This window comes from Rattus norvegicus, chromosome X (assembly GCF_021556685.1).
Source record: "Rattus norvegicus strain SHRSP/BbbUtx chromosome X, alternate assembly SHRSP_T2T, whole genome shotgun sequence".
Taxonomy (NCBI): domain Eukaryota; kingdom Metazoa; phylum Chordata; class Mammalia; order Rodentia; family Muridae; genus Rattus; species Rattus norvegicus.
The window spans coordinates 136,463,609-136,476,686 of NC_141554.1; the positions used below are offsets into that span (position 1 = coordinate 136,463,609).

Below are 13,078 nucleotides of genomic sequence, written 5' to 3' on the forward strand. Positions count from 1 at the left end.
CAGAAGCTGCTATACTCACAGTTTCATGTATTACAGTGAAATAAAGGAAGAAAAAGATTAAGGATAAAGGCATACTGGGTAGATTCTGGAGGATACCAGGCACCAACGTCTAAGCATTCTCTTAGAATGGAGTGCTTATTAATTCATCCCAAATTAACCACTGAAAATAGAACGGAAACTGTCTGGGGAAACAGAGGGTCCAACTAATAGTAGGGTACAGATATGAAAGAGGAAGGTAGTAGGCAATGGAGAGAGACGTTCAAAGCACATTATAGACTTGCAGGAAAATAACTTTATGCAACCCAGTTTAATAAAATAAAAAAATTTCTATTATTTCCTGTTTATGAGCACAAACAAAAAATTTAGACTAGTCATGTGGCATATGACTTTAATCCAAGCAATTAGACAGCTGAAGTGGAAGGATCTCTGTGAATTCAAGGCCAGCCTGGTTTACATACTAAGTTCCAGGACAGCCAGGACAACATATAGGGACCCTGTCTTAAAAAATTGTTTTAACTCTGAATTCTAAAAGTCCAGTCATTCCTTTTATCAGAAAGTATTTGAAAGGAGAATTGTCTTAGGGAAGTCCTTTACTAGATTTTGTTGCTGGGTATGGAAGCCACTGTCTTCAATGCTAGTGTTTGGGACACAGAGTCAGAAGAAGGTGGATCTCTGTGAATTTGAGACCAGCAGGGTCTATTATAGAGAGTTCCAGGCCAGCCAGGGCTACATAGTGAGTTCCTGTCAACAAGGGGGTGAGAGGGGGAAGGAAAGAGAAAGAAAAAATGAAGGCAGGCACACAGATTGATTTTTGTCAGAGTTTTTAAGAGTGAAAAGTTTTCTTCCCTAGTTACCAAGAAGTTAATTTTATTACCTAATGACTGAACCAACGTCATGTTTAGCAGCAGGGCTGAGGACATTGGTAATGACAATACAACTGATAATAAGAAGATACAGTGAGCTAATCAGTGGGAACGCAAAGTTTATTACATGTCCAGTAAATCCTGTTCAATGCTCTTTCAGGCAAATAAAAGGATTCCAGTTTCACCGAAGTTTTCAGCCAAATGCCAGGCTAACGGTTTCAGAAAAAGACTAGGTGAACTCAAAATCAGACCTCAAGAAAAACATAGGGGTTGGGGATTTAGCTCAGCGGTAGAGCGCTTGCCTAGCGAGCGCAAGGCCCTGGGTTCGGTCCCCAGCTCCGAAAAAAAGAAAAAAAAGAAAAAAAAAAAAAAGAAAAACATAAGCACTGGTACTGGCATCTTAGAAATTATATAGAACTGGCAAAATTCACATGGGAAGCAAGTCATAATCTAAATATGGTTTACAAATGTGGTAATAAGGGTCACAGCTGTTGCCTCTTCGCAGCACTGTGAAAAACCACCCTGGGGAACTCATCACAAATACATGTAGTCTCACAACAATAACAACAGACTGGGAAGAGGAAAGGATATTGGAAGAGAGAGAAAAGCAAAATTCTTAGCTTCCTCAGTGCAAATGCTTTCCTCTGCTCTTCAAAATTACCTACAAGATCACACTTTCTACTCATCTTGGATACCAAAATATGCAGCCTACACACCCCACTGATTTACTTCCTTTTGCTCTACTCTGTGGTTCCTATTTCTAGGGATACCTTTCAGAAAGTTCACTGGTTATGGACCTCAGTATTATCTGAAAGCAGGGGAAAAGAGGACATGTTTTACAAGTCACCATAAATCGTAAATTAATCATGACATTTTGAACACGTTTGCTTTCTGTCTGGAATAAATTTAATTACTGTTCTAAGTACCTATGTCTTTTCGATAAGACGATGTGAAGAAATAAAGTAGACCTCACCTGATGTCTCATGTAGTGATTCATATAAGGGGTTGCCATTCTACTAACTTTGAGGCAGAATGGACATAGCAAGTTCTTAGTGTTTTCGTGAGATGATCTAAAGTGAGTTTCTACATCAGAAAATATCGATGACCTAAACTGGCAAACCTAGAAATATAAATAAAGTTAAGTTCAACACAAAATTTTATAACTTGCATATAATTTATATCAACTTCGTTGTGATATATCATTGGTTTAGAAAAACATCTTGCACTAGAGCTATGTCAAACCATAGCCAGCCTTTATTCCTCTTTTCCGATCTACCATGACATACACTTTCAGCACTCAGATTTTTTTTCCCATCTTTATTAACTTGAGTATTTCTTATTTACATTTCGATTGTTATTCCCTTTCCCGGTTTCTGGGCCAACATCCCCCTAACCCCTCCCCCTCCCCTTCTCTATTGGTGTACCCCTCTCCATCCTCCCCCCATTACTGCCCTCCCCACAACTATCACGTTCACTGGGGGTTCAGTCTTGGCAGGACCAAGGGCTTCCCCTTCCACTGGTGCTCTTACTAGGCCATTCATTGCTACATATGAGGTTAGAGCCCGGGGTCAGCACTCTGATTTTTAAAGGCTAAGCCAGAGACAGTTTATCTTTATGTTGTTTTCTTTATACTGGGAGTTACTTCAAACTCTGGAAAAACACTTGACAAAATATATTTAGTTAGGTTCTCTAGTACTTGCTATTTCTTTGACATGTGTATAATCTTCGCTGTAAGATAAGCAAGGCCATGTTTGTCTTTCTCCAGCAGGACAACTGTCTGTTACAAAAGTCAGAGAACCATGGCTAGGAAGGCCAAATCTAGCTCACTACACCCACACAATGCATGAATTCAGCCAAGTGGAAATCACCGAGAACAAGGGCTTTTCAATTTGAGTAATACTAACACATTTTACTGATATGCTTAAGAAATCAGAAGAAACAATACTATTTCATGGACTGCAGACATTGAACAGACAGCCAAGTATGTAATAAACGTGTGTATACCTGGCAAATGTATGGCATTTCACCAGGTTTATGAGTGTCCTTCATATGTTGTAAAAGCAGATGCTCTGTTTCAAATGACAATTCACAGATTTTGCAAATAGCTGAAAGGGAGAAAAATCACATTACAGCATTTTTCACATGCTTATGAAAACAGGATTCATTTTGTATAATCACAGCATTAAATAATACAGTAACACTACTAGAATAGGCGATTCTAGCAATCTTATCACTATTGACTGTAATACTGTTTGGAGGAACTGCGGATGTACCTAGGTTGTAGAGCTACATAGTTCCTAGCCAGTGCTAACTACAACCATTGTTAGTTTTTATATTAAGTATAAATTAAAGGCATTGGTTTTACAATTGAAAAATTCTCTATAAACTTAATCCTTATTATTCCCTCATACTCAGATAATTAAATTATGTAAATTCGTCACTTACTAGAAAAATCGTGAGGAGTATGTGTACTCTCAATGTGGCATTGTAGCTGGAAAGGGTTGGGATACTGCCGATAACAGTGTTGGCATGTAGTATGGCTTTCCCAGGTCTCATTGTTCTGTTTTTCAAATTCCAAGTGGTGTTTCATGTGGTTCATGAACCTATAAGTGATAATAAAACAGATGCAAAATGTCTAACAACCAAAGATTCACACATCATTACTGGATCCTAAAAACTGTACATGACTGATATTTAAAACATCGCCTATAAGGCTTTAATGTCATCTAGAATAGTGTGATTGAAATGAGATCAGCATATATCAGCATGCCTGTTTGGATTAGATAAGTTGTAGTTTTGGTGGAGGAGGTGTGTCACTGGGGGTGGGCTTTGAGGTTTCAAAAGCCCTTGCTTTTCCCAGTTAACTTTCTGCCTCTCTCTGTGCCTTACGAGCTCTCAAAATGTAAGCTGTCGGCTATTGCTGTATGCTTGCCTGTCCACTGCCATGCTCCATGCCACGTTGGCCATGGACCCCAAATTAAATGTTTTATTTGATTAGTTGCCTTGGTCATGGTATTCTCACACAGCAACACGATATTAACAAAGACAATACTTTAGCTGGGCAGGTATCATGTATGTGTAGAACTAATTACTCGGAGGTTGAGAAGGCAGGATTCATTTGAGGTTATGAACTTACAGTTAGTCTAGGAAACACAGCAGATTCTATCACCAAGTAAGTCCATCACAATGTTAAAAACTGTAATACAGAAAATATTTTCCTTGCAGAGTGTTAACCTCTGCAACACCATCCACTCAGTCAGTTTTACATCCTGTTATCTCAGCTTCCCTAAAAAAGGATTCAGTAAGAGGGAATACTGACGTTTCATGGGAGAGCTTATGATACAAATGTGTATAACTGTTTCGAAGCCTTACCAAACTGAATTTCAAAGTAAAAACTCAATGAATTGAAATGCTTTTGCTGGTATGGTGGCTCACATCTGTCCTATTAGAACTGGGGAGGCTACGTTGGGAGGGAAGAGAAAGAACAGCCACGAAAAGCAATTGTAATATTAGGTTGGCTATTTACAATAATTCATTATGAGTTTCTATAGAAAACCATCGTACCATAAATTATCAGTGTAAAGAAGAAACTGTGAAGGGTTCGGACATCATCTCTTTTAACACCATCACCAAAGCACACCTTATTTCTGTTGAGATAGTCTCACATAACCTAAGCTGGCCTTGAACTCATTACATAGCCGAGGTCTCTCTTGAACTTCTGATCCTCCTACTTCCACCTCCAGAGTGATGGGATTATAGCCTTTAAAATTATAGGCTTTATAAAGAACTGTGAGCTATAGCTGATTATAATTACGATCTATAATATCTACTTTTTTGGAGACAGGGTCTCTAGGTAGCCCAGGATGTTCTCACAATCCTGTTTTTACCATCCCAAGTACTGGGATTACTGCCATGCACCTCGATGCTTGAAGTTCAGTATCTTCTTTACTCCTTTGGTTTTGGTAGAAGTCTACAATTAACTTTGAAAGTATTCAAATATTACATGGTTCTATGGAAAAATAAGCATGTTGTAAATTGCGTATCTGTTAAACTCTGATCTGAAATGGTCCGAAATCTAAAATGCTTTGAGCATCTCATCACTCCACAAGTGCACTTAACTTTTATGTCTATTTGATACACGCTAGAGTCATCAAAGTGGAGAGTACCTCGATCAAGAAAATGTCTCTGTAAGACTGACTGTGGGCAAGCCTGCTGGCCATTTTTTAAATTAGTGGTTCATAAAGGAAAGAGAGCCCAGTCCATTCTGGGTAGGGCCAACCCTGGGCTGGTAGTCCTAGGTGCTATAAGAGAGCAGGTTGATCTGGTCACAGGGATCAAGCCAGTAAGCAGCACCCCTTCATGGCCTCTGCACCAGCTCTTGCCTCCAGGTTCCAGCTCTGTTTGAGTTCCTGCCCTCACTGCCTTTGATGATGATGGAACGGTGAGCGAGTGAAATAAACAATTTCCTCCACTAGTTGCTTTTTGGTCAAGCTGTTTCATCACAGCAATAGAAACCCAAACTAAGACACATGACAATATACAGTGCAGGTAAATCAGAAGTATCATGTAAAATTACCTTTAGGCTATATATCATAAAGTATAAGGAACACAAACCTACTTATTTGACTTCTACAGTACAATGTGAATGGTAAAATCAAATTGGTAAATAGATGTTCATGGTAAAACTTTTTCAAAACCGTTGTTGAATATTTAACATTTTTATTATAAATGTTGGGAAAATAGCACTGTTACACACATGGATTCACAGTACTTGTGAGTGAAGGCACAAGGCCTGCGTAAGATTAAGCCAGCCAAAATCTCAGTATGGGTAGGAAAGGGGTTCATAAAGTCCCATTCCTAATTGGGGAACTATTAACAGGAGCCAATTCCTTTCAGAAATGTGGCCCCTGAAAGGCAGGCTCATGCTCCCGTGGATGGCCATATACCTATGCCTCACACCCTACACCAAGCAGCACTATGTGGACCCAGCGGGTTAAAGAAAAAAATAGCAATGCCTTGGGAGGGAAAAGTGGGAGTAGGGGAATAGGGGCAGTATTGAGGGTGAAGAAATGGGGTGGATTTGATCAAAATGCATCATATGCATATATGAAATTCTTAAACAATAAAGACAAGAAAAAGGCTACTATCCTGTACTTTGTTTTTTAGTTTTCCCAAAGCTGTACTGTGTAGTGTAGTGTCTATTCTGCCTACAAGCAATGTGAAGATCTTCCTGGAGTTTGTGTTTGAGAGAGCTCATAACCCAAATCTTACATGAAAGAATGTATAAAAGGCCAGGCTTAGAGCAATCTACTAAGTTATATTTATAAAAGAAAAAATCCTAGTAGGGCATCATAGCTCATACCTAGGATTTAAGCAGAGGAAGGCAGCTCTGTATGATTTTGAGGTCAGCCTATTAGTCTACAGAGTGAGTTCCAGGACAGTCAGAGGTACAGTGAAACCCTGTCTCAGTTTTTTTTTTCTCTAAGCTAGGAACAGTAGCATACTCCTTTACTTTCACACTTGGGAGGCAGAGAGAGGTGGATCTCTGTGAATTCGAGGCAAGCTCTGAGAACTAACAGGCTTACACAATGAATTCTAGGATAGCCAGAGTTACCAAATAGAAAGACCCTGTATCAAAAAGTTGTTTCTTTTTCATCAGGGCATGGTGTCACATGTCATTAGTCCCAGGACTCAGGAGGCAGAGGCAGGTGGATTTCTAGAGTTTGAGGCCAGCCTGGTCTACAAATTGAGTTCGAGGACAGCCAGGGCCACACAGAGAAACCCTGTTTCAAAACAGAAAAAAATGTTTTTTCTATAGAAAAATCCTGGAAGTAGTATTAACAATAAATATTGAGAAAGATATCATATACACGCACATTGTGAAAACTGTGACCTACCACAAATATCAGGCTACAAAAGCAATGAAAAATCAGTTGTTTTGTTAATTGTTTTACAAATGTTGATAAATATTCAACAGGCCATGTAATTTTGATAATAAAATCCATGTTCTTAAATTTTAAGACAAAATTTTTAAGTTTTAGAATTTTAAGCAGGCATGGTAGCATATGCCTTTAACACAAGAACTAAGGAGGCAAAAACAGGCACATCTCTGAGTTTAAGACCAACCTAGCCTACATAAGTGAGTTTCCATATATAGAGAGACCCTGTCTCACAAAAAGAAATCTTTAGAACTCCATTGGGAATTATATCTGTGTTTAAAATGTTTCAATTGTACAAAAATCAAAGCAGACATGTGTACACCGTGAATTTCTCCTGTTTTTTAAGCTATCTGAAAAAATTATAACCGGGTAGATTCAGATATCAAACTACAAAAATGGAAGAGAAAATAAAGACATCCAGCACAAGAAAGAGCTTCTTAGCACAAGTATTACAATGAATTACTTAGGATGACAAAAATTACAATATTTATATTAAAAGATCCAGGTGTAAGTTTTTGTTTCTTTTCAAACAAATAGAAATCAGTATTTACATACCTAATATTATTTTTAAGAACTTTTGTGCAACTGAAGCATTTAAAAGTTGTGGGAGCCTTCTGGTCTTCCTCAATAGTTCCTTCATGTCTTCCATAATAAAAGTCACTAACTAGCATGATCAATTTTTCTTTATCTGAGCCAATGATAGCTCTGCTTACAGCCTTTGAATTTTCTGATTTGAGAGTTTCCAGAAACTTATTTATCATGTCTGGGCAGCAACGCTGAAAAAGGAGAAATAGCATGTTTTATTTGTACCTCTTATAAAAATCTATGCTTAGCAATATGAAAAGATACCCACCAAAACACTGGCTTCCTTCTTTATGCAAAAAAATCCCAACCATAAACACCAGCATTTTAAGGAAAGAAATAACTTCCAAAGCAAATGAAAAACTTTAAGTCTTTAAGTTCTTTTTGGAGTAAGATTTAATCAATTGCTTTTTGGCCCATAACTATACATTTCATACTAATGTCAACATACAACTTAAAAGTTACATACATCATTATGTATGAATCCTAATTACCATTATTTAAAAAGTTTTTTATTTAATGAGTATCTTCATGTATACCTGCCAGCCAGAAGAGGGCCCAAGATTTCACTATAGATGGTTGTGAGCCACCATGTGGTTGCTGGAAATTGAACTCAGGGTCTCCAGAAGGGCAGCCAGTGTTCCTAACTGCTGAGATATCTCTCTAGCCCAGTGCCTAAAATCATACGAAAACTATCTAATATCATATCTAATGACATACTAATACTTGAGTAAAGCATAATTGAAACTAGATTTTGAACACAGTTGATATGGTGTTCTCCTAACACAAGGAACTAGATAACGTGTGACCCACAAAGAGTTATCAGTTATATTCTTAAACTCTCAGTGTAGTCTATCTGTAAAACTTAAACATTTCATGTGAGATATTTACCTTGAAAAAAGTCAAAATCTCATTTAAACTGATTCTAATGTAGAATACTTTCCACATATAAATTTTATTCAATGAAAATTAATTTTTTATTGTACATAATTTTCAGTGGTAGAATTTCTCTGGGATGAGTCTTTAAGAATAACTAGAGCAGACTAGAGAGGTGGCTCAGCAGTTAAGAGCACTGACCATTCTTCCAGAGAAGCCAGGGTTCAATTGTGAGCACCCATATCTTCCCAACTGTTTGGGACTGTAGTCTCAGGGCAGCCAAGGCCTATTCTAGCCTCCAGGAACACCAGGTATGCAAATGATACAGACATACATGTAAACAAAGCACCCAAATACATAAAACAAAAACAAGTAAATCTTTAAAATAATAACTGGAGAACAAAAATAAAATGGGAGAAAATATTTGTAAATCATAGAATTATAATTGTCAAATATATAAACTTTAAAGTCTTAGAGAAAACAACTGTGAGAATTCTTATAATTCAGTAGCACCTCAGTAACATTAAATATATCCTAAAATAATTTAAAACATATAGAGATGGTAGGAAAATAGAAAGGTATTTATGCATGAGCAGGGAAAAATACTTTCAGAAGAAAATTACCATGTAATTAAATCTCAGTAAATGTTATCTGTGCTGTATTCCAAACCTAAAGTCATAGTTGATTGCATTGGTATCTGGCCATTTATGAAAGAATTTATACTACTGACTGCGATGGCTAATCTTGGTTGTCAAGTTGACTACTTATGAAATTACCTAAAACCTAAGCAGCTAGGCACACCCATGAGGGATTTTTCTTGATTGAATTCTTTGACGTGGGAGACTCACCCTAAATCTCAGCGGCATCTATTGGCAACCCACATAAAAGAAACTAGGTGAAGCTTTTGGCTGTTTGCCTGCTTCCCTTCACTGTCACTGACAAATTCATCTATCCTGTTCCCGAGTCTTTCTTTCCCTGGTGTTAGAACACAGCTCTTTGGGATTCCAATGTGAACTGCAAAAGTGCAGCACTCTAGACTTGGGATTCCAGCACCAGCTGGAACTGACAAGACCTTCAGTTTAGAGGATTGAACAACTTCTGGATTCTTGACCTTTTCCTCAGGGAAGAGCCAGGACCACTCATAAGCCACTTTAACAAATCCCCTTTGTGTGTGTGTGTGTGTGTGTGTGTGTGTGTGTGTGTGTGTGTGTATTATCATCATTAATTTAACATATATTTTCCCATATATCATGCCTGTTCTTTAGAAAACCATGGCTAATAAACTGATAAGTTTTATTAGGAATCACAGTTCAACCTTTTTTTCCATATCTGTTTTTGCTGATTTGTAACCCTACTGAAAAGAAAGTATCCTATATTCCCACATTTCCACACATTCAGTCATTTCTACTGACTTTCACCGTTAGTTTTATAGTGATGTCCTTTGTCTTTCATTTAGTTCAAAATGTTTAAATTTTCCAATAAATATTTGTTAAATAAATAAAGGCAAAGGAGCTGAGAAGACATTTCTTTTAACAACACATACAAAACGAACAGGTGTACATACATGCAGATACTCATACATTAAAGAAATCTTGTTAGAAAAAGATAATTAGACTTCATACATAAACAGGAAAAGAAGGATTACAAGGGCTGGGGAAATGCTTCAGTAGACAAAGCATTTTCTGTACACAGGTGAGGACCTGACTTTGAATCCTGAGAACCCAGGAAGGCCAGGCATGGTAGTACTTGTCTATAGTCCTTGTGCTTCTACAAAGAGATGAGAGGCAGAGACAAGAGAATTTGGCATAACAGCCACAAACAGCAAAGAAATCCCATCTCAAGCAAAGTGGAAGGCAAAGGCTGACACCTGAGGTTGTCCTATGATCTCCACACACGTACAGTGGGAAACACACACTTTTCAAATGTACAAATGTACACACACACACACACACACACACACACACATCGACACTCATTCATAAAGGATAATGAATAAATAAATGAAATTTGGCCAAAAAAGGGCAAATGATACTTTATTTAAAATGCTAGTGAAGTTATATGAGAGAGGGGGAAGGGGAGGGAGGGAGAGAAAGAGACAGAGAGAGAGAGAGGAAGAGAACTATATCTTAAAGAGATTACAAAATGGAATTGTCAAATATCAAAGACAGTATTGGTGGTGTAGTACTGGACTCATTGTTCTCACACAGTCAGGAAGGTGGATAGACTAATGTCCAGTACCAGAATAGATAACCTGTATTTGAAATTTTGAGCACTTATCCTCACCCCTCTACTTTTCTCCAGGATTAAGTAAAAATCTGTTTTGGGAACAGTGTGCAGAATCTTTTTCCAAGATGATTCTTTGTACTCTCCAGATCCTTCTGTCCACATACCATGTATACCTTACATATTTTACTCTTTTTCTTGCCTCCTTCCTTGCTGCCATTTACATGGGGCAGGCAAAGATACGATGGACTATCTTACAAAGATACCATAGAATACTGTTTTATTATTTTATTAATAAGTAACATATTTTAACTAAAAATCCCTCTAAATCCCATAATTTTTAGTAGCTTCAAATTTATCTAAAAATCCAAGTTCAGGAGCTTGAAATACCAATATAAAACTAGAATTCATTTATAATCCTATCCTTTTCTGGATTGAGTTAAAACTATCATTTGATAATTCTCCATTAGGAAATTGTGGAAAATTAAGACATAAAACTAAGATTTCTATTGAGAAATATGAAGTGACTATGACACCATGGAAAAATTAAAATAAGGAAATTTTAAGTTTTATGAAAGACTAATAAAATCCTTGCTTTATGAGAGGTATAAAGAATGGCATACCTTTAGCCAATAAAATAAAACACATATGATGGTGTTTACATGACGAACTTAAGTTTTATAATTTCATGGCTAGGACGAATTTAAATTTTGTATAATCATGAAATTTAATTTTTACTCATATGAAAATGACAATAAAAGAAGCTTTATTATTTAAATATATAGACAAATATTTACTATGTATTGTTCTTAATATTTCTTCATTTTCAAAACTCGAATTCGAAACGATTTTACCTTCATGTGGCACTTCAAAGGATCCAAAAGACTGAACTTAACATTGCACTTTGGACAAGATCGTAGTGAAGGTTTTCCGGCTGCAGACTGAATTGATGAGGTATTCATATCTAAAATATATTAAGGACTTTTATAAATAAAAATTGATCTTTTAGAAAACTTAAACACCTTTTAAAAATACCATAATTCCTAAAATTTGTTTCTAACTAATAGGTTTTCCTATGTAAGATTTCATACTTACTTGATAGTACAACCTGGGAAGAAGCCTCGGAAGGAGACATGTTTAAAGATGATGCTGAGCCACGGCCTGTTTCAGAAATGCTTGCATTAGTCTTTGGCTTCTTTGGATTAACACTGTTTACTTTGGATGAGGAAGGATGTTTTAATCGTAAAGTTTGATTGACACCTACAATGATTTGAGCACCAGAAAAGGTATTTATAAATGGTTTAGCACAGAATATTACTTATGCAAAATTGCTATGAAAATGGCTTTAACATTTAAAATATTGTAAAAATGTCTTGGAGCTAACTTAAATGACAAAAGTTTATATAACCAAAAAAAGCATAAACTATACAAGGAAGCATTTTCAGATTCACAAAAGAAATTTTATACAAAGTTAAAAAGATACTTTCAAATGAAGCTATTTATTAAAGAAGACAGGCTGAGGGAAAAAAGCATCCATCCCACAAAACACAAAGCAACAATAACAACAATAATAAAGTAAAAAAGAAAGAGATAGATAAAAGGAAGCTAGATCAGCTTTCTCTGAGCTAAGTTCTTACAAATGAATCTATGTTTTGGCGATTAAATATACTTAAACTTAAAAAATAATCAGTCTAAAATCCAGGAGAACTCTTAAAAGGTGTTTTAAAAATCTTGAGATAAAAGTTTTATTTGGTCTTTTTCCAACTAATAATGTAACAAATAGTTTATTTGGTTGTTCCTTAAGTAAGTAGTGGAAACAAAAATAATTCACTCATTCATGTGAAAAAAATCTAGTGTTTCCACAATGGCCTTCCAATTATTATCCTCGGTGTTAATTAAATGTAATGGGCAAGTCAGACAAAGTGTTTCCTTTTGTGTTTGAGAACACATCTTAGCATCCAAAGGCTTATATAATTCATGGCATCTGTTTGAGAAATAGGCTCAAGCACAGACAAAGTGATTTTATAAAATAATCAAATATGAATTGTTCTTCATGACAAGGTCCCTATAACCTCTTTTTGACAGTTTAATGCTCTCAAATCTACAGTCACAGGAGAAAGAGTAGGTATATTCATGGAAAGTAAGAGGCTCCTCTGTACAATTTATGATGTTTCCTTCTTTGAGATGATGTAGAATTCTTTCTCCTAACATTAGAGGGTATAGTCACTGAAGGATTACTCCCAGCACTTGATACTGACTTTGGATTTGTTACTTGAATGTTTTTGAAAGATGCTTGTGTCGCTTGAATAATCAATAAATGTTGGCAAAGAGAGATCACTGCCCGGACAGGTGGGCACTCCTGAGGCTGCAGAGCGGAAGAGACCACCAACACTGCCCACCCCTGCCCACATCCCTGGCCCAAGAGGCAACTGTATAAGGCCTCTGGGATCCCGTAGATAAGGGCACTGGAGCAGCAGGTCCCCTGTGCCTGAGACACCAGCGGAACATGAAGGGACCGACCAGATAAAAAGTTCTCTGCACCCAAATCCCATAGGAGGGAGAGCTAAACCTTCAGAGAGGCAGACACGCCTGGGA

The 13,078-nt window shown here is 36.8% G+C and overlaps 1 protein-coding gene across 6 annotated transcripts in view; it reads right to left on the bottom strand.

The window, feature by feature from the left end:
* The window catches only part of Zfp280c (zinc finger protein 280C), a 63,626-nt gene that overhangs the window by 16,909 nt on the left and 33,639 nt on the right, over positions 1–13,078 (bottom strand). For 4 of the 6 annotated variants that reach the window (NM_001427656.1, XM_087599640.1, XM_087599639.1 and 1 more), the window contains 6 exons: positions 11,579–11,743; positions 11,338–11,447; positions 7,358–7,578; positions 3,309–3,466; positions 2,868–2,968; positions 1,837–1,983 (listed from right to left, as the gene is read on the bottom strand). In NM_001427656.1, coding sequence (NP_001414585.1) covers positions 1,837–1,983; positions 2,868–2,968; positions 3,309–3,466; positions 7,358–7,578; positions 11,338–11,447; positions 11,579–11,743 — 902 coding nt within the window. The remainder of the gene's footprint in view (positions 1–1,836; positions 1,984–2,867; positions 2,969–3,308; positions 3,467–7,357; positions 7,579–11,337; positions 11,448–11,578; positions 11,744–13,078) is intronic. The other 2 variants (XM_087599642.1, XM_087599643.1) reach the window with 1 other exon arrangement.